This window comes from Emys orbicularis, chromosome 1 (assembly GCF_028017835.1).
Source record: "Emys orbicularis isolate rEmyOrb1 chromosome 1, rEmyOrb1.hap1, whole genome shotgun sequence".
NCBI lineage: Eukaryota > Metazoa > Chordata > Testudines > Emydidae > Emys > Emys orbicularis.
In genome coordinates, this window is record NC_088683.1 from 323,882,191 (window position 1) to 323,904,667 (window position 22,477).

General features: G+C 44.2%; 1 protein-coding gene across 1 annotated transcript; it reads right to left on the minus strand.

The window, feature by feature from the left end:
- Window positions 1-238: 238 nt before the first annotated feature.
- On the minus strand, window positions 239-6,088 carry PDX1 (pancreatic and duodenal homeobox 1). Its single transcript, XM_065421370.1, has 2 exons — window positions 5,683-6,088; window positions 239-654 (listed from the first exon to the last, which is right to left on the minus strand). The coding sequence occupies exons 1-2, from the start codon at window positions 6,086-6,088 to the stop codon at window positions 239-241; spliced, it is 822 nt and encodes a 273-aa protein (XP_065277442.1).
- Between the last annotated feature and the right edge of the window lie 16,389 nt (window positions 6,089-22,477).

Sequence of the window (22,477 nt, forward strand, 5' to 3'; positions counted from 1 at the left end):
CGTGGTAACAAAGTAGAGTGAGGACCTCCCCCCCGCCCACAAACCACACCAAGCCTTTCTCTGCTACAGCCAAACACTTTTAATGTTTCCACACGGACACCGGTGTAACTATACAGCACAGGGGCTCCCCGGGGGCGCGTGGCAAGGGTCCATATGACACAGAGGCTTGGCACCCCTGGCCCCTCTCCTTTAACTCTTACCCCTCCAAGCGGCGCCTGCAAAGGCCGGGGGGGTCCTTTCACCGAGCGTCCTGCTGCCTTCGCGGGGTGGTGGTAGAAGGCTGGGAGGAGGCAGCGAGGCTGGAGGGGAGCAGCTCTCCGGAGGCGGCCGAGGCCAGGCATTGCTGGAGCTCCTCTTTCCCCGTCAGCTCCCCAGAGGACACCACACAGTCTTGGTCAGCGTCATTGCTGTTTCCTCCGCCGGCCCCCGCTCCCCTCTTTTTATCCTCTTCCTTCTTCCACTTCATCCTCCGGTTCTGGAACCAGATCTTTATGTGTCTCTCTGTCAAGTTCAGCATGACAGCCAGCTCCACGCGGCGGGGCCTGGAGATGTACTTGTTAAAAAGGAACTCCTTCTCTAACTCCAGGAGCTGCGCTCTCGTGTAGGCGGTCCTCGTCCTCTTATTCTCCTCTTGCTCTACCACGTAGGAGCCACCTAAAGAGAAGGGAGAGTTAAAATCTACCCACCAGGGACTAGGACCCGGAGCGACGCTGGAAAGGCAATAGAATCTTCTTGTCCAGAACACAACGGGGGCGGGGGGCGGGGAGAGGCAGGTTTTCCCCCAGACTTCCCCTTTTACTCACAGATGAGCGGTTTAATGGATCGGGGATTCTCTTTCGAGATCCAGACAACACTGAAACCACGGGCGTGTGTGGGTATTTGGTTTTTAATAAAACAGACTGAGCCCAACCCCCAGCACAAATCCTTGTCTTCATCCCAAAAGGTTTACAAATCCGGCCCAAGAAATTGACAGAGGGGTATGGATTCTGCCCTTTAAAGAATGAAACTAACAAGGAAAAGGCATTCCAGGGCCGAGGTGGATTTTTAAGAGCGTTTCTTTACAAACACCAGCACAGAGCGAAGACACTAGTCCGAGCTGCTCCGCTTGTTACCTGTAAATCCGTTTTAGTAACAAAACGCGCGCTGTGTGGTATGGATCCCGAGTATAATCCCCGGGCCATACTGTACCATCAGTGTTTGAGTGCAAGTCCCCAGTTGAAATCAAGGTCTCAAAACTGACGAAATGATATGGCCCCTTGGGGAGGGGGGGGGGGGAAATAACAGCCGGTGCATTTGTGACAATGGTTGATGATTACTGGCATAGGGCGATTTGTAAACTTCATGCTTTACAAAAATCGGAGCTGCCTTTGAGTGACAAAACCACCCGTTTTTTTGTAAATTAAAACTCCCAAACACCTCTCGCCGCCTCTCACCCAGCGCACAGACTTTCGGAGATTCTGCCACGCCGCCATCACGGCTACTGTACGAAAGTGAGCTTCCTTCGGCACTGCCAGCCAGAACCCCGGGGTTTATAATTCGGGTGCAAAAGTTTAAACCTTTTTTTAACCGCTAGACCCGGTCTAATTTAGAGGCTCCTTCTTCTTTCCTGGAGGCTGGAGCACCCCAAACTCCACTGCAGTCAATGGCTCCTGGCTATTTTCAGTTCATAGCAGTGCAAAAATTATTGTTGCTCTAGCTCAAAACCTCAACATCACTTTTGATTTTACAAAAGGAAAGGCGGATTCCTGGAAAGAGAAGTTTTCCTTAATCGGCCAGGAATTTGCAACGGATTAGTCCTAATCCAGCCATCATCCCAGTCATTTTACAAAGGCAAATACAATTCCCCAAGTGCTGGAACTGAAAAAAGAAAAGTGCCTGTTGTATTCACAGAGACTATGTTCCACAGGGATATTTGAAGAGTCTCATTAAAAAAACACAAACAAACAAAAACAAAACAAACAAGAACCCTGGATCCTGCAGTCCTTACTCAGACAGACCTGGCCAGTGACTAAAATAGAGAGCGCAGCCGGATCGGGCCCTAAAACCTATTGCAACTAACTAATCGGAATGTAGACTTCCTAGCATAATAACAGCTGTGAATAAACCTATGTGCCTGGTGTCACAATTCATGTGCAAAACCCATCCGGACAGTCCTATAACAGATTCCTAGTTCCCAGCAACCTCTCCCTTCTTCTGGGTGTTTGCTGGACGATGAGTATTCTATGTGGGTGTTCTAAGGTTAAACACGCTTCAGACAGGTAGTACTGTTAATTAATTAATTAATTTAATTAATGTCGTTTTAAGCAAATAGCCTTCACAACGTACAAGATCTTTAGGCATGAAAAGGGAAAAGCTACTGTCTAAATTATTATTATTATTTCTTGTTATTATATACCTTCTAGAGGGGGGCACTAATACACATTTAAATAACACGAGCCGTTCGGTTTATCATGCCACTCATTGTTAAACGTCCATTTTTGAAATTATTATTATTTTTCCCATTACTATAAAACCAAAAACGAATTGTGTGCAGAACAAAAAAAATACTGTCCGGCCGAGTGAAACTCAAAGGAGCAAGGACGTTTAGAGAGAGTGTGACCTTAATCCGTCCTTCGGCCTAGGTATTACAATACCTCTGTAAAGAAAAACAAGAAGATTTTTTGGACACTGCTGCAAATACCGAAGCGTAAGTGACTGTCCCCTGCGGATCCTGCCCCAGTTGAAATCAGTGCCATAACTCCGAGAGCAGGGCCCGGTGGGTTTTAAGAACTATGTTTGTACATAGGCAAAGCTCCCAAGGGGAATTCAAGAGGAAGTTTGCATGAGAAATATGAGGGCAAGGCTCAATTTTGCTTTTCGTGGACTTTATAAATTCTAATTAAAAACTGCTTCACATAACGAAGGTCCTTCTGCACTGACATCAGGAACCCCGGGGTTTATAATTCGTGTGCAAAAGTTTAAACCTTTTTTTTTTAACCACTAGACTCGGTCTAATTTAGACACTCCTCCTTTCCTTGAGCACCCCAAACTCCACTGCAGTCAGTGGCTGCTGGCTATTTTCAGTTCATGGAAGTGCAAAAATATATTGTTGTTATTATAACTCCAAATCTCATATTCACTTTTGACTTTACACAAAGAAAGGCAGATTCCTGGAAAGAGAAGTTTTCCTTAATCGGCCGGAAATTTGCAAGAGATTTGTCCTAATGCCATTGACTGCTATGGGAAAAGGCTCAAGCCCCAGTTGTTTACGGTTATTTGTATGTAAGATATTTTTGATCCCATATTTGCTTTTACCAGTATATGTTAAAGTGTAACAAGGTGACGCTGCGGATTTCCCCCGAATCCTTGCATCGCTAAGAATCGGGCCAGTTTGTAGGCGATACCACTGCCAATAACCAGCTACGCCATTAATACAAATGAACTTAATTCCAGATATTTCTTAAGGAAGCTGCTATTTCTAAAGATAAGCACTCATTCATACAAATATACATATATAGTATATGTAATGTGCATATACAGGCGTATATACGTACATTTATATAGAATACATACTCTATGCAAATTACATAAACATGTGTACATATCGTGCGAGTATATATGTATATATGTGTGTATACATTATATAGGTGTGTGTTTACATTGTATATATATATTTCACACACATGTTCTGAACCAAGCTTTTATGTAAGAAGCTACTTAGATTAATTGAAAAAGTCAGTATGGGAGAGTCTGTTAATGATTTTTAGGTTTTAGGGATCTCTCCCTATATTAAACTATGAGAATAGAGGGCGCGTATCTGGTTTCTTTCTATTTATTAAACGCATGTGAAATGGCTATGATTTGACCCCAGATCAAAAACCCTTCGAATATATTTGCCCTTTAAATGGGTGAAAGGAAAGACGTCCATTTCTTGCAGTGGTTTCTTTTCGTTTCAGACTGTCAGGGTAAGGAGCAAAGAACACAGTTTGATTCTTGTTTTCAATTTAACGTAATTACCAGAATATTTCAGCATTATTTCAATATTTCACTACCTTTTCAACTGTCTGTTTGAACACAACCATTAATGTAATATTTGCTGTAGAGGTGTGACAAAGAGTGCACAAGGCACAGGGCAAGATAACATTGTGCAGCGAGAGACAGAAATATTGTTCTACAACGGAACTTTCTGTCCAGAGAGAGTTTCTTCCTCTTGCTGGCAGGCAGCTAATTCAGTTTGTGTATTGTGTCCCCTACCCAGGTTTAAAAAGTTTCCACAGTAAGACATAAGTAAGGCTAAAACAATCGCATGCAGACAAGAATTGAACGTCCAGGTAGGCGGGGTTGTGGCGTTATTTATTAAAAGATGTAGCGTTTAATATTACTTTCAAAATGTCTTTTATTTTACTCTATATTGTAAGGGCATTTCAGACAGCAACTTGGCTGTGAGATCTGCGGGACATTCTGGGCTATGGTTTTTACGCAGTGAAATCAACGAGGGAGTCTCAAAGCGAGGGCACAACGTGGCCTTTTCGTAGGATCTGACTGCGAGTAACCCTGGGCATTCCCACTGGAAGTTGTCCATTTCCCATCCGGCGCTCCCTCTGCCCCGCGAGTACTGATACAAGTGGCAAAAACTGCATTTTCCGAATCAGATCCTGACGTTAATGGTACAGCTCTCAGGGTGAACTCCTGGCCCTACTGAAGTCAAAAGGCAAAGCTCCCATTAATTTCAATAGGGCCAGGATTTCACCTTCACTGTCTACAAATGGAGCAAGATGGGGGTCCTTGTGTTTCCCTTATCCCTACTGTTAGGCATGGATCTCCGCCTTGCATTCTTTGCACACCCCGCTGACTGCAAGGGGAGTTTGGGGCTGGCTACCACGGGACAGTGTCCCAACAGCTTTAATATTTCCCACTGACCGGATGGAATTTACTACTAACAAACTGGCAGTGAGATCAGTATAAATCCCTGGACAATAAGCACCTGGTCAGGTGAGTTGAAACAGCAGCACCCTGTGTGTTTAGCTTAGATAAGTATCAACTTCAGCCTGATACTTGGTGCTAATTAGTTAATTAGTTAAACTAATTAGTTAATATTTGTTCAGTGCTTTGCAACAGTAAAGAACTATATAAGGACTAAGTATAATTGTAATCACTTTGCCTTCACCCAGTAGAAAACTGAAGGCGGTTGAGATTTATTCCTGAGCTTTTCTTTCTTACTGATTTGAAATGCGATGGCTTCATTAAAGGTATCAGAACTGGGTACATATTTCTGGATACAGGGTACTTATTTATATTATAGAAGAGTTGCCAGACTATACTATACAGACAGGTTTGAAATAGAAAATGGACTCATAGATCTCAGGACATTGAAATACATCCCCATTTAAAACTGGTGCTATTGCTAATGCCAAACTGACCCCAACACTTCCTAAAACAGGAATTTTATGGAAGTGGAAGAGAAGAAACATTTACAGGAGAAATCTTGCGAGCCTGGCTTACTTCCTAGTGAAACAGCTAACAAATGATAGGGAATTTCCCTAAGCCTCTCTCTGAAAGTAATCACACACGGGGCTATCCCAAATGTAGGCTTCATTTAGTAACCCGAAGGGGAATTATTAGTGATGAGAAGGTTTTCTTGATATTGTACAAGACAGAAGGAGAGGAAGCAACAGCAGCAGCAGAAGAAGGCGACTATCTTACCGGTCCATTGTCCCTTCCAGGCGTGAGATTTGGTGGATTTCATCCATGGGAAAGGCAACTGAACTCTAGGTTCCTCTAAAACCCCAGTGACAGTCCCATCTGCAAAAGGAATAGCTTCCTGGTGGGGATGAGGAAGCTGAGGGTGATGAGGGTGGTGGTGGTGATGGTGATGAAGATGGGAGACCCCTGGATCCTCTGTAATGGGGGGTACCTCGTAGGGTGAAATGTCTGGCGGGCTGCCTTGTTCCAGCGCACCTAAAGCACTAGAGTAGGGTGTCTGCTGCTGTCTGCCCATGTACAGGCAGGCTGGGGGGTTCTGGTTATAATCCTGTGCCTGGGATCTCTGAAACGCACACGAATCCTTGTAGAGCTGGGTCGATGCATAATACTGTTCTTCAGTGTTCATGGCTAGAAGGGGACCTTAGCTAGTGAAACATCAGGTGCTCCCACTCCGGGCAGGTTGTACGTCTGCTTTGACAGGTCCGCTTCACCTGCGGGAGCAGATGATGAAACAGAGACGGGGCCGGCCGAGGGTTGCCTCCCCATAGGCGCCACTTCTTCCCACGTCAGCCTGCCTCAGCTCCCCATTGGGCGGGGCGTTTCCCATAAGAAGAAGCCCTTGGTGGCTGGGGTGGGTGAGCTTCTTTCGCTTTCCTCGGAGGGCTGGAAGCGCCGGTTCTGCTGCAAGCATCTTCACAGTACTGACACGTAGCGCATCACACCGGGGCATGTGTCCTCCTGGGTGTGAGACAGTGGGAATTAAACACCCCTGTTTGGGGGGAGGTGAGGTTTTTTAGGATCTATTACTCACATTGCGCAATGCATCGCTGCGGTTTCTGTACCTACGCTGTGTACAGAAAGACAGATGTAGGGGGCGGGGGCAGAGAGAGGCCGGTGGTGTGTATTATAGGTTTCAAGATAGTGCAGGTGGCTGTGCTTTCACTAAAGTTTGTCTAGGCTCAATCAACAAAAAGTGCCCAGGATTGTTGAATTTTAAACCTCTAACTTGGGAAACCCTATCTCCGTGTGTGAGTTAGATTAGGAAGGCCACTCGCTGCTTATCACATTGTCACTTACTTCGACGTGGGACTCAAGAATTCAAGTGATAACGAAAACGAATCCTTTCTCAAAGCACATTGACTAGCCTCTGGTTCATTGCCTTCTACAAACCGGGGAAGTCAGATCTCTGCGTTTTCAGGTGACTCTGTATATCTCTGTGTAACTGTTCCTGTCTACGCACACAGACACATCTATCAGCAAAACCACACAGATATCACATAAACACACACGGATATAGATATTCTCGCACACAATTAGATATGCGCAATTGATTAACACAACACACACAATATCACAGCCCTCTTTCCAAATATTGAGGAAAAATGTTGTCAGTAGGTAGGTAAATTTGCTTGAAAAGCTGGGTAGACATTCTGTGTCCCTTTCATGTTCACTCCTTATTGTCGTGTGTTGTTAATATTTCACAATCTCTTTGCAAGGGGTGAATCCTAACGTTTTTTTTTTTTTTTTTTTTTTTTTGATGCGGTGCTATTCAAATTGCAAAATGTGTTTGTGTGTACTTGTGTGTATAGCTATATGGATGTGGTAGACCTATGTGAGAGTGTGGGCACACAGATGTGGATAGACAGAAGTAGGTGTGTGTATGTGTTGTAGACACAGGAGTGTGTACATGTGTATGTTCCTTAGGGAAAAAGACCATCTGTGAAGCAATCTTGTGGCAGACACAGTGAAAAGAGGCAAAGATTTGCCTTCTCTGCAATCTTTCCCTGTCCTGGAGTGAATAAAGACATTGCTGGGTATTCGCCGCTGAAGACCACAATGCTATCAATATAGCGACCGATAGCGAACGCATTGATTCCCGACAGGGTAGTTTGGGAGACTTCTCTGCAGCTTGGCTGAGACGTGTTGACCCTTGGAGATAATGTGCTCTAAGTTGGTGCTGGTTGACTTGGTGACGAGGCTATGAGGAGGCGGAGAGCTACCGAAGAGGACAAAGATCATTTCCCTACCTGCTCGTGTTCTCGCGGACACACACACACACACACCCTTACCTTGCACTCCTCCTCTCGTGGTGCATTTCTGCAAAGCGGTCTCCATGCAAACCCCGCCTTGACTCCCCTGTTGTGGTTTGGTTCTAACACCAATTAAGGGGGGGCAAGGTGGGGAGCGCAAAGCTGAACATTCCATCCTGTCCCTATCTCCCGGCGGGCCCACGGCGAGCGGGGCAGAGCTGAGGGCCCTGAGATGAGAGACACATTCTGGGTCCATAGATCTGCTTTTTGGACGGGGGGGGGGGAGGCTAATAACTGCCCAGGGACCCGGCAAAGAGCGCGCCTGGGTTGAGAGAGTTATCAGCTGTTCTGTGCGTGGCAGACAACGGAAACCAATGCCACGGAGCCGAAAAGGGCTGAGTAGATTGCTCAAATGCAGGGTTCCCGGGGATCATAAAACCTCCGAGTCCATTACATTTAAAATGAGTTTCCGCTATGAATCCATTCGCGTCCCCCCCCTCCCGCCCCGCTTAAAAAGCACACTGCGCATTTGATTCAATATTGAGCCATTAAGCAATTGCTTTCCCAAGTCATTTAACAGCAGCTCTTATGGATAAATAAACAAAAAAGGCTGTAAACCAATTACAGTGCGGAGAGTGAAAAAAGGGATTTTATTAGCAGGAATTACTGATAGACACGGCTGCTACTCGGCTCCTCTCCCCCTACCCGAGCCTCTCCCCCAGCAAGAAAGCCCAGGAGCTATTTTAGAGCGGAATGCGAGAAGCAAGCTGCAGGCTTTTAGTCTTCCACATCGAGTGACATTATGATTAGTCTCGAAAGAAACGTCTCCTCCGGTGGGTCTCTTCCTTGGCGGGTTTAGGTAGAAGCGGGATTGTCTGGTGTGAAAAGCCCAAGTTTCTGAACCACTTAATTTCGCACTTTTAGGGGCGGGGCCTGCCAACACTTACCCAGGTGGGTACAACTTTAGTAAAGGGGATCCGCTGTTGCAGTTCGTGGCAGGCTGCTCACCAACTGCGGGACCAGAGCCCTGGTGGGTTTGGCAGCTTTGGACTTGTAGTTCCCAGAATTGAGCTGGCGACACAAATTTCAGCAGAAACCGCCTTTGCTGAGCTCATGCTCTGGTGACCAGCTCTCTCCCAGCAGCAGGCCATAGTGTGCCACTGGCTTTTAAGCAGAGCTCCCCAGTGACACCAATGGCAAGGGCAGACTGGTGCATCTTTGCCTCAAGTAATTACAGGCAAAGGTGGCTTCTCGCACGTAAATAAACTTCTGGGTCAGCTCCTACCTCCATCGTCGTTAATGGAGTTTTCCCTTTGATGTCAGCGGGACGAGGATGGTCACTTTGCGTGGTAAAGCTGCCACTCAAAGTCACTTCTAAACACACGCCCATCCCCTTCCCCAAATCCCAGTCCTTTTAGCCGGACACCCATCGCCGTGGTAGCTGCTCAGAATGACCGTTTCTGTGCAGCGCTGACAAACAGCCCTGACTCTGTGGAAAACCAACGATGGTTTCACTTGGGCTAGTCTTCTGCCCCGAAGTTAGTGCGCAGAGCAAACGAGGCCACGCGCACAGCCACAGTGGCGTGCACAGAAAGAGAAGGCTGACAAGTCAAGTCAGGGCAATAAAAACCAAAGCAAATGGATTCATCGCCAGGTAGTACCATTAACCACCGGTGTCTTAATGCGATACTCTCCCTGTGACGAGCATTTCTAAGCAGAACAAACAACCTCCCTTAAAAGTAAATGAATTTCATATAATTTACAGCTAATTCTCCTTAATTCTGCTTTCATGAGCAGGCGATAAGGGAATGTTGCGCTGGTTAACAACAACCCGGCAAACTGAAGTTCAGGAAAAGGTCCCGGTTTTATTTCCAGCGGCAGTATCCTGGCCCTGTCTGACTCCGGTGGAAGTCCAGGGCAAAGCTCTCGCTGATTTCAAGCAGGATCACGTCGCTGATCCTAGCACGTTGGCAATCGCGATCATCCCTCTGTTCTTCCGAGTCCCAGAATGAAAAGGAAAAGGGAGATGAGCTAGGTTTACAGGGTGACTGTAGATACCCCTCCTGCCAGGGAAACTGCGACATTTTCTTACCTTCCCATGATCAGAGGGTGGGAGGTTCTAATAAGACCCGTGGCTCTGGAATTAAGCACATTTGAGGAGGAGCAGAACCTCTGAGTCACTTGGGCTCGGGACAAATCTTACAGAAACAGCTTTTCAGGTGAGGATCTGAATGCACGCTCCGGAGGCATATTGTACACTCATGCTGCATCCAGAACTCCCATTGAAATGCATGAGAAACCTAGATTGATGAGAAATAATGTAGAATGTTGACTAGCTTAGCAAAGATAAGGTTAAGGTGAGTTGATCATCTCCTACAAGTACCTAGGTAGGGGGAATGTATCTAATACTAGGGGACTCTTAATTTAGCAGCTAAAAGCAGAGCAAGATCCAGTGCCTGGAAGTTGAAGCCAGGGGGGGGGGGGGGGGAAATCAAACCGGAAATAAGTGGCACATTAGACCACTGGTACGGATTACTGAAGGATGTGGTAACTTCTCCCTCACTTGGAGTCTTTATACCAAGACGGGATGTCTTTCAAAAAGATATGATCTAGTGCAACTAGAAGTTATGGGCTTCACCTAAAACAGCGACCTTTCTGGCTACAAAATGTAGCTCTGAGCACTTCAGTAAAAGCCATACACAGTTTGGGCACATGTATGAGTTAAACACTCGCCAGGTTTGGCAGAAGAGTGGGTATGGAAACCTGACATTTAAATTATGTACTACCTTTGATCCTTGTGCATGGCTCCCATAAACATCAAATGGAGTGCCAGCACAGACTGAGAGCAACACAGAGATCCAGGTTGTATATTACTGTGGCAAATAGGAGTACCGCTTTGAGGAACCATCACTTTCTATGTATCCTTACTCACATGAAATTTGCTGTAAGGACCTCTTAGTAAGACACTTCTCTATTCCAAGACAAAACAAAACAAAACAAAACAAAACAAAAACACAAAAAAACCCACCTACATTAAAATTCAATCAAGGTTAAGAGTATATGTCAGTATCTTAAAGCTAAAAAAATTACATAATTATATAATTATCTCAAAATCAAGCTTTACAAACCCAGAATTTCAGAATTATAGGTATACTTAAAAATAATGCAAACATGTGACATCATGCAATAATCACATGATTATAATTAAGGCATGTTTGTGGTGCCATATGGAATTAAACTGGAGGTTCCCCCCCCCCCCCCACACACACAATTGATTTCCTCCGCTTCATGGTGTCACTACAGGACAGAGCTAAGGGTGATTTTAGCAATATATTTCCGTAGCTTAACAGGTTTTATCTTCTTTTTAAATTTAACCTTAATGTAATGGGGTGCTTAGCACTTTTGAAAATCAGGCCACATGCTTAGGGTTGGGAATTTAAAGGTAGAGACCTAACACAGGAGCACCATCTGTGAGTTTCAAAACGAATAAATAAATAAATAAAACCAAAGGCATTTAAGCACCAAATCCTATTGAAATTTAATGGCACTTTTGAAAACCCAATCCTAGATGCTTGAATTTTGATTTAGGACCTTAATATGAGGCATTGGGTCTTGAAAATCTTGTCCATGTTCCCCCAGGTAACGTTCTGATATCTATTAGTTCAAGCTATCAATAAACTGACTCCTTGAAATGTAAACTGTTCTGAACACAATTGTTTTATTTCTAGAAAATGTAACAAAAGCAATTTTTGTCTTTCAATGCAAATTACATGTGATTTTTTGTAAACCAGTTTGTTCCCTTTTAAGTTACAGATTTATTATTTACTATTTTTATTATTTCCTCTCACTTTTCTGACTACCATCATATAAGTGTAAAGTAGCAAGATTGGGGTTTTAATGATCCCTAGTTATAGTGATGTGATTGGGTTGTTTTCTGTTCATTAATATTGTAGGGCTCGGTGAACTCTCCTTAAATATCTGGTGTTGTTACTGTTTACATTTTGGCAGGAAAAAAATGAAATATGACCAGAGCAGATTAAAAATAATCCCCTTCTCCTCTCCCATCTATGTTCAAACCAATGCAGGGAAATTATGGTAGAGAGTCAAAGGCCAAGGAGTGGGAGGAGGAAAGGATGGCTGGGAAATGGAGCTTTTCCAGGAATTGATTTTTAAAACCCCCACACTGCTATATCTAGAAGAAATGTAACCTCTCACAAAGCTGGTTAATTATCAATAACCATGTGAAAACAAAGCTGTCTTACCCTCTTAGAGCTGTGATAAAAAAAACTAGAGCATGAAGCACTCCAGCTGCCTTAAAGTAATACTGGATCATCAACATTAGAGGAGTTTTCTGGTCTCCATCAACCTTCTATATACACCACACACTCTATTACTTTAATCTGGTGTTTCAGGTAGATCTAGATATAGGCCCAGATCCTGAGCTGGGTTTGGTGCAGTTTCTGTGTGCTAATTGGGTTTAAGATTGGTTGACAGTAGCCTAGGGATCATTGCCGGTTGGCACAGGGTCTGGGGCAGCAGCTGCAGGGTAGATAGCTTCCCTGTTTCTCCTGCACTGAGCATATCTCAAGACAGGAGAGAATTTGGCCCATATTATTTCTACTTTCCTTGGTCTCTCCCTCTCAGTCCCTCCCCACCTCTCTCTATGCTGTTATCATTATTTAACCCCTAATTGCTGGTGGTAAGTATATTGAGACACACCAGGTAAATAATGTTGTATTGCATTGTAAGCAGAGATGAGTGGATATTACAAAACAGTTCTGTGACTTTTTATTGAATTCTTAAACAATTTCACTTTGCTGAGTTCACAAGCCTTTTTATGTTCTGTTCCCACAAATATCCTATCAAATGAAATGCCTTGCAAAAATGTTAATGAGAACTGCAGATTTTAAATAAAATCTGTAAATTGGGGATAATACTTTCACACATCCCCTGTTGGCTGTATGTAGAGTGTAAGCTCTTCGGGGGAGACTGTCTCTTTAAATGTGTTTTTACACTGCTGAACACAATGGGGCCCTGCTCTTGGTCAAGGTCTTTAGGCACAACTGTAATACAGGTGTCCTGGTAGCATCCCCTATAACTGAGGTTGCCTGACACTTCCCATTAAAAGACCCTGTTTTCAATTGCTTATAACTTTTCTAAACTGAAATTTTCCAAGCTGCGTGCCTGCCTGCTTTCTGGAAAAGCTTCAGCTAAAAGTTTTTGAGAACAAAAGCTAATAAAAATATTTTTTTTGCCCACTTTTTTAAATGCTCAGAACCATTTAATTGAGAAGCACTAGCTCATCCATGCTTTGGAGTGGGAACTTGAAATTTGGCGAGGATTCACCCTGGTGACAAGGAGGTGCCTTTTGATGCTCTGCAAAAAACTGTCCAAATTTGGCCAAGTTATGAGCCTCCGAAAAACTGCAGTTTGCACATGCTCTATAGAGTCTTGTTAAGAGCTCAGCTGCTAAATTCTCCAGTGTGCTTCCACACTGAGCATGCTCCAACCCAGCATTGCAGGTGATGAGCTGGACTTCCCTGCAATTGTATCTGAGGGCCACTGTGCTGCCAGACATAGGAAATGAGAGCAAGGAGACTGTCTGTCCTGTGCTCTTAATGCTTGTTCTGATGGGACTCAGGTAGTGTGGGAGAAGTTGCCTGATCTGAATGCACATGATGAGCCAGACCTGGGGGGATGAGGGAGGGAGTAGAGAGAGACAATGAGTTTGTGGGGATGGGGGAAAAACTGAGATTGGTTGTTGGCTGACTGGATTGTGGCTGGAACTGGCTGAGCAAGGAGCCAGGTGTGGAGAATCAATTGGGACAAGGAGTCTGAGTGGGGAGATGGGATTGGAAGCTGGAAGGGTTTGTAAGGAGAGAGATGGAGCCAAGGTGGTGATGGTGATGAGTCAGAGTAGGACTGGAAGTTGCTGGGGCAGGGAGTGACTGAGACAGGGGGCTGACAAGTGGGTGGGACTCAAATTGGCTGGGCAAGGAGACGGGCTGGGATGAGGAGTTGGGTGGGGGAGCAAGGACTGGGACAGGCAGAAGGAGATAATGGCAGAAGTTGAGGGAACACGGGTCTGGGACTAGTACAGAACGCTTGCCTTTAGAGCTCAGTATGTAACCCAAGATTCCTGAGTCTCACCATTCCACTGCTGTCAGCAAATGTCTGTGAAAGCCACAGCCAAAGTGTGTGTCTCATCCTCTGCTAGTGACTGCTCCACAGAGAGGATGAGAATCTGCTACCACTGTCAGTTAGTCCACTAGCTGAAATGGCAGCGAACAGGGCAGTAGATCTAAAGTTCCCTTCTGAGGAACCATGCGGGAGTACTTATGAATCCATATGGTTAAAGTTCTGGTTTTATTCAGTTTGCTTTTCAAAAACCTAGGAAATTACACACACACAAATATGTTAAAAGAACATGATTAAAGTTGTAAAATCAAGCTCTCAAAAGTTAGGAAATATCAGAATTAAGTTTGCTTGTGCAGCCTTAACTCAACCCCTTGCACATGTGCATTATGATACAGTCTAATTAATTACATAATTATGAACTATTTTTTTCCACAGGACCCTTGCCTCATTTAGTGCACAGGATGGACAGCTACTATCTTGATGAGCATCATAGAAAAGTCCATGAGGAAATTAATAATACTGCTTTCAAACTAGGGTTTGAATGTGTTTCAATCTAATATTTTACAGTGCTGGGTTTCATTTGTCTATATTTATTTATGTATTACATTAATAATACTGAAATGCTGCCTACAATGACTCTAGTGTATAGTACCAACCTCAAGGCAGACTGTTACAACCAGGGAACAAACCGCAAATTAGTTGTGAGTTCTATACTAAGATTTCACCAATCAATTATCAAGAGTAACCTCCTCAGGCACTATCACCACCTAAACGTGGAGTCACAGACAGTCCCCTTGGGTACTCTGATGTATCTTGCCACCCAAGTGAGCATAACTTTGTGAGAGATGGTCCCTGACACATGGAATCACAGCAATGTTCAGGTTACTCCCAGTCCCAAAGGTCCAGTCACTTGCCCCATGTCACTTGCCCCTTAGATTCCACACCAAAGACAACACTTGTAACCAATCCTATAATAAACTATATGAAGATTTATTAAATAGGAAAAGGAAATTAGAGAGTTATTTATGAGGTTAAAGCAAGCAAATATAGACACAAATTAGTTACAGCTTAGGTTTCAAATGGTAATATAGGTTTCTATAATCAGCAAGCTCTATTTGTGCTTTAGGACTAACCCAGGCTAAGCAGCTGGGGATCTCTTGCTTATGCCAAGAAATACCTTCCCTCTCTTCCCCCCCTGAGTTCAAGCAACGTAGAAAGAATCAGTTCCTTCTTGTTAGGGGTATTATTCTTGTCCTGCTATGTGCTCTGAGCTGCAAGCTCAGCTGATGGCAGGAATACACTTGCATGACTCATCTTCACAGGGAGAAGTGCAGAACAACAAAAGTATTTTGTCTTCTTATTGATGGTACACAGAGAAATTCCAGTTGCAGTGTCCCACAATAGTCTGTCTTGGTATCAATGGACCTTTCCTTTTGGGATGGGGGTAATGCCTTCTGTTGAAGATCAGACCTTCACCCTTATTAAAGTCTCTCTCCTGTCTTGCTGATTTACAAAGTCACAAGGCTCCCAATACAACCGCTTAAATATGGCTTACAGATGTTATAAGTGAGATGAGTGCATGCAGCAACTCACATGCATGAAATAAAGTTTAAACACCAAACACATTTTTTATAACTCTAATACCTAATGCACAGGTGAGCCAGACTGTTTCCAGCTATGTATCTGTCAGTGTTCAACTGAGACATGGGACCTTGGCAAGAGCTGGCACCTGGTCTGCTTGTATCATAAATACATCTTAAAGAAGTGACCATCCCAAGTTTTACGTGCCTTTGCCATGAATTAAAAATACAATCCCATAACAAACCAAACAAAATCAACATCTTCTCCTTATCCTTATGAAACCAGAATGCACTTTGCATACACACGCATTGGAGGTAGTTTATTAGCATGCCTAGCTGGTAGCTCTGCCAACTCGCCATTCCCTTAAACACACACACCATTTTTACATGGTCTTGCATGATCGTTTGAACATACATTGACTGTCTAAACCTTGAGAATGAGCTTGTGTATCTAAATGCCATTTAATGTATCAAATGACAAGGACAAAGGAATTGATTGAATATCCTGTTCAGAGTGTCTAGAAGGCTGAGAAATGCTGTTTCCTCAAAATTTTCAGTGAAACTCCACCCAGTAATCATTAACTAGGTCCAAGCTGTGGGAAATAACTGGAGGTTTTGAACAAGGCAGTCAAAGAACATTCAGTGCAATTCTGCAGACTGATTAGCTCTGTTCAGTCAAAAAGAGTCAGATGGGAAGAAGTCTTTTCTGACCTATTACAAATGTTTTACAATTTTGGACACACACTCCCTATTCTTAGAATCACACCTCTTGACTGCAAGAGGGTAGAACGGATAAGTGTTGTTTGGCGAAGGCTGCACACAAGATGCAATAATTGCTTGCAATGGATTATGCTTTGAGTAATAAGACAGGTAGCCAGGAAATTATGGAAAGACTGTGGAAATAAGAAATTCCTGTCTAGTTAGTTTCAATTCCTTTGAATTTATAAAACTCATTGTCCTTATGTGTAGATGCCTGACAAATAGAAATACCTGCTGGAACAGAAATAACATAATAGAGCTAAGTAATAGATAAACATTTGAGTGGCAGTGGTTATCTAGATAAGGGAATCTGCTATGCTCTACACTGCTTTGAAATGGGAGTAGGTCAAAGCACACTAGGAGCTTTCAGTGCATGGCAGCAGGGTTCACACGGACACACAGTGTTCAGCAGGCCAGCGTTGGGTAGAGTAACAGTGCAGCTTGCCCAGGCAAGCCCCTAGTTCAATGTCTTAACCACTAGACCAGGCTGCCTTTACCTCAATGAAAAATCAGGAAATCTAGAACTCAATAACTGAATAATATAAATATTAGCAGCTGAAATCAACCTCTTTAATGAAGTGAAACTCAAATGAAACCATCCTCTTTAGTGCTTAATTCATCTGTGCCCTGTCAGTTCATGTGATCAGCTAATTTATTGAGGAGCCAGGCACAAGTGCAAGACTGGGTAAGAAAGCAATTAGCGGTTTATTTCCTTTGCGCATTGACACAGACACCTGTGTACAAGGAAGTTCTGGCAGCGGCACCACGCTAAAAAGCTTTCACATAAAATTATATAGCCAGACAAACAACATAAAAAGCCAGATTGCCTGATAAACAAATAAAATCTCAGCAATTTGTATGAAATCACCCCACTTAGACTCCTGAAGCTTGAAACTGCTGTGTGTTGTTAGGATTCTCTGTGCATAAATTGTTATAAATTCAGGCATGTTTTTATTGTTTTAACAGCCTAGATGGGCCTAACTCTTTACCTTGGATGATGCATTAGATTTGTATAAAACTGGAACTTGCCTTTAGGGTGTTGTTTAATGTTGCAGTCACACAACCTTGTGTTGTGATCTCAGTAATTTTCACAAGCTAAGCGGGCCTTGGGTAGATCAGGATGTTGATGCAGAAGTGCTATGGGTGATTCAGTAGGAGGCACTTCCTTCTTTAAGTCAGGAATAAGCCAATACCCAGCATGTTCTCCTGGCACGCTTTCCCAGGCCAGGTATAAAGCTAAGGTCATGACAATTCTTCGTCAAAAAAACATGGCATGTCACTTCTCATAAGAGATGAAGTATCAGCTCTAGTCGTCTGGGCCAAATAATGATTTGAGTAATTTCATTTCACCCGCTTAAATCCCCCCTGCAGGTTAAGCCGTGGCAGTATTGGAACAAATCCATGCCCAGCTAGGGCGCCACAGGTGTCACTGTGACACATGCCATGGTTACGAGGAATTTCACAGTGACAGTAGCCAAGGAACTCTGAGGCTCCTGCTCACATGCACAGGCCACTCCCACTTGTGCTAAAGGAGGATCCCCGCAGTGCATGTGCAAACCCACTGTTTGCAGGCTCTGCCTTCTGTTACATTTGTGCGACCCCAGTGTCTCCAGGGGTGTTTTGCAAGCACAACTGAGGGTGGGATTTGGCCCCGCGACTGGAACTCAGGGTCAGATTCTCTTTTACATGGGCTATTCCCACTTTAGCTGAGTTGTGGAATTTCCTGGGCGTTCAGCTTACCACCCATGGAAGAAGCCAGGGTTTCATCACTTTAACCCTCAGATAGCCTGTGACCTACGTGGAGCTCAAATATTCTGCTGGAAGACAGAAACAGAGAGCCTGTGAATAGAGAGCCTCTTAGTGTAGAGCTGGTGCTATGCCCAGGCCCCATAGGGCACTGAATTTCTAGGGCTGCCACCAGCCTCGCTGGACCCCCATCTTCCGATATGAGCTGGGAGTGCACCATTGCAGCTCAGCACCTTCTCTCCACCAGCACAGTTTGGGGTGGGGTTGGGAGCTGACCCTTTAAGGACAGCAGCAGCCAGATGCTACCAGCTCGTAGAGACATCAGCGTGGCTCTGGATTGGCTTCTCTCAACCCCAGCACAGCATTTGAGCGACCTGCTCCTTTAAGATCATTCCTCCCACCCACAACCAGCAGCAGTGCCTGGGAACCACTTTACCAACAGAGCTCCCATAGGCTGGCCATACCCCTGCCCCTCAAGCTTTCAGCAGGGGAGGCCTAGGAAGCCAAATGCAGCATCAATGTAGTGCTTTTAGCGTAGACTTTCCCTTAGCTGCTGGGCACTGCACAAGCAAGGAGGGTCTACTTCCTCCTCTCCACTCCACCTGTGAGAAGTGTATCAGCTCTTTTTGTCAAGCTGCCTGCAGTGACTCCAGGGCATGAGTACCAACCTCAGGGCAGACTGTGGAGAAGCAGGCCCCAAACCGGCTGTGAATTCTGTACTTAGATTTCACCAATTAGTTATCAAGTGTGAACTCCTCAGTCTCTATAACAACCTAAACATGGAGTCACAGACAGTCCCCTTGGGCACTCTGATCTGTCTTGCCCCACAGGTAAGCTTACCTTTGTTATCCCTTCCCCATGAATCACAGCAATATTCAGGTTACTCCCAGTCCCAATGGACCAGTCACTTACTGCAGGTCAATTGCACTTTAGATCTCACACCAAAGACAACGTTTGTAGCCAGTCCTATAACAAACTATCTGAAGATTTATTAAATAGAAAAGGAAATTAGAGAGTCATTTATGAAGTTAAAGCAGGTGAACATACCCACACAAATGAGTTACAATCTTAAGTTTCACAAAGTAATAGAAGCTTCTGTAATCAGCAAGTTCTGTTTGTCCTTTAGGGCTAACCCCCACTAGGTGTGTGACTTATGTGGGACACGCTTATTTATGCCTAGTAAAACCTTGGCCCCAGAGTCCAAGCAGCATAGAGACACCATTTCTTCTTGTTAAGAGGTTTTATTCCCCTCCTCCCATGTGCTCTGAGCTGCAAACTCAGTTGATGAGAGAAATCCTCTTGCATCACTCATCTTTCGTGGGGTGGGGGAGGAGAGCAGAGAGACAAAGTCTTTTGTCCTCGTTAATGTTCCACACTAGTCTGTCTGGTGTTGATGGATCTTTCCTGCTGGGCAGGACGTAACACCTTCAGTTACAGATTTCAGAGTAGCAGCCGTGTTAGTCTGTATCCGCAAAAATAACAGGAGTACTTGTGGCACCTTAGAGACTAACAAATTTATTAGAGCATAAGCTTTCGTGGGCTACAACCCACTTCTATGCATCCGAAGAAGTGGGTTGTAGCCCACGAAAGCTTATGCTCTAATAAATTTGTTAGTCTCTAAGGTGCCACAAGTACTCCTGTTATTTTTGCAGTTACAGATTGGCACTTCACACTAGTCAATGTCTCTCTCCTGTCTGGTGATTTACATAGTGACACCTGTTTAAATATTACCCTACAATGTGGCATACTGATGTTATAAGTGAGATTAGTGCATGCAGCAACTCACAAGCATTCAGTACAGTCTAAACACCAAACACATTCTTATAAGTCTAATACCTAGTGTAACAACACTAACACACAGGTGAGCCAGACTGTACATTTGTCAGTGTTCAGTGAGGCCTGGGGACCTTGGCATGAGGGAGCACAGGGCCTGCCAGCGTCACACTGTTCTTCTCCCATTTTCACTACCTCAGACTACAGGCCCAGCTGTACTGCCTGTCCCTGAGTTAGCTTGGACATTAACAGTACTTTTTCTGAAAATGCCTTGTTTAAAACCATACGTATCAGACAAGCTTGTACGTGTTCTTCCTCACTGCTACAAAGGTCACAACCTGATTCTCATATTGAGCCATGCTAAAAGCTTCCATGCTTTCTCTGGGCTCTTGCTGCCTTTGGCAAGAGCATGCTCATTGCGGTATTACATCATTTTTGGAATGGAAAGCTCATCAGACTTTTTAAGGCTTGCGTCATGGTTCTTTTTATCTCTTTCCACACTGAGGGCAAATAGTTTATAAATATTTCAGCATCACTCTCCTCCACCACAATGAGTGAATGAGCTGACCCATGCATCACCACTGTGGGTAGGGTTTTCAAAAGCACTCAGCACCTGCTTAACTCTGCTCTAAACGAAATCAATGGCAAAACTCCCATTCACTTCAAGGGGAGCAGACCCAGGCCAACAATGAGTGCTTTTGACATTTGCCTGAGAATGTGGTTGACTTTTCTGAAATTCAGAAAATGGATAATGTTTTTGCATTGATGTACTGAACGGGGACAAAAACATTCTTCTCCCATTTTTCAAATTTCATTTCAACTTCTGTGTTGTGCCCAGCTCTAGAATCTGGGGAAGGGCTCCTCCCACTTACGTCATTCTGCTTATCAGGCTGAAAGTTTTATGGAGGGCTGAACTTTGGCATTTTCTTTACCTCTTAGTCATGCAGCGACTTTTGACACCATATCATGTGACAATGGTAAAGAATCAGAGAAAGAGCTGATTTCTTCTAACACTGAACAAGGAACTTTCTTAAAATAGTATTTTCCCAAAAACTACATTGTCTCTCTGTGCTTCACTGTAGAGCTTCTATCTAGAATCTTGGCCAGCCCCCTTCTGCCAGACTTCCTACTACAGATTGAAAAATACAATACATATATCATCACATGCCAGACAAAGGCTGGGAATCACTGATGTAAGTGAAAACGTTACTGTTAAACTGTGGAAAAAGCATAATGAAATGGTAAGGAGTACATTGTGTTAGGTGAGCTAAAAAATAGACTTGGAAAGCTTGCTACCATTGCTGGCAATAACGTTCAAAGATTGCATGTTAAGCTCACAATAATGCGTATGCGTGCAATGAATAGCAATCGTTTTAGAAGATTATTTTCAATAAGGGATTGCCGTGTCTAATTGTGTATCAACTTGAGTTTCGTCCCCAGTTTCGTGCCTCGGACACAGAGAATGAAACAAAATTCATTGGATAAATAATTAATTAATACACTCAGTGCTTAGTCATGTGAGCGGTTCAACTGAAGTCGATGGAACTACTGAGGAGAGTGATACACAGTGTGAGTAAAGATTGCAGCATTTGGCTCGACAGGAAAAAAAGCCCAGTCAGATCTGACCCTCAAATTCCACTGATGCCATTTGTAAATCAGGACAAAGACATTCACAGTTACATTTAATAAAAGGTAAATAAAACAAAACCTTACTTGCCTTTTAGTTGAAAGAATACACCCGGACTGGCAAATACGCTATTAAGTGAACTGTATCGCTTGGGCACCAACTGATTTATTGTCCCTCAGTTTTCGTTTATAAAACTGACAAAGTCTTGGCTGATAAATACTGATATATGTTAAATTCAGCTGGCTTATGATAAAAGTTGCTTGCCAAGCGGCGACAGCTGGCCGCCTCAGCAAACACACCATGTAGCTACCTTCACCTCAGAGGAATGTTAATTGTTATTTGATATAATAAAGTATGTTTAAGGTCCAAAGGAAAAAAGCAAGAAGGTTAAACTCAATAAATACATAACACTACCAGGGCACAATGCCTATAACTTAATATTTGCTACCAAATACATGTAGGACTGATACCTTCTTCAACCTAGCTGGCCAGGCCAGTGCTAATGGTCGTATAATAGAAGTAAGATAGCTCTCTCCTAACGATACTTCAACACTGACAGCAAACCGTTGTTACACTATCACTCAGCAGATTATGAAAGGAAAGATGGGCTTGCGGTGAAGGCATTAGGCGGGGACTCAGGTGATCTGGGTTGGGTTTCCAAATGGGCTAGAGGTTTCCTGTGTGCCCTTGGGCAACGTATCTTAATTTTTCTGTGCCTTGGTTCTGCCTATGTAAAATGTGATACTTCCTTCATCAGTTGTGCCTACTTAGGCCTTGGCTACACTTGCAGCTGTACAGCGCTGTGAGTTAAACCTGTCTTCGTACAGCTGAGTAGGGAAAGCGCTGCAGTCTGTCCACACTGACAGCTGCCCAGCGCCCTGTCGTGGCTGCATTTGCTGCTCCATTGGGAGCGGTGCATTATGGGCAGCTATCCCACAGAGCACCTCTTCCCATTCTGGCGCCGTGGGTTGTGGGAAGGGGGTGTGGGTGCGGGGCATTCTGGGTCCTGTCCCAACGCCCCGTGATGCATCGCTTCGCATCCCAGAAATCCCTTTGTTTCCGTCCACCTTTGGCGCCATCTTTCAACGGTTTCTGTGCAGCGCAATCTGTCTGCGGGAAATGGAGTCCGAACAGCTGAGGCG

Coding starts and splice junctions, on each gene's coding strand:
- PDX1 (XM_065421370.1), bottom strand. CDS start 6,088: ATGAACACTGAAGAACAGTATTATGCATCGACCCAGCTCTACAAGGAT. Junction 655..5,682: donor CTGGAAGGGACAATGGACCG/GTAAGATAGTCG, acceptor CCTTCTCTTTAG/GTGGCTCCTACGTGGTAGAG.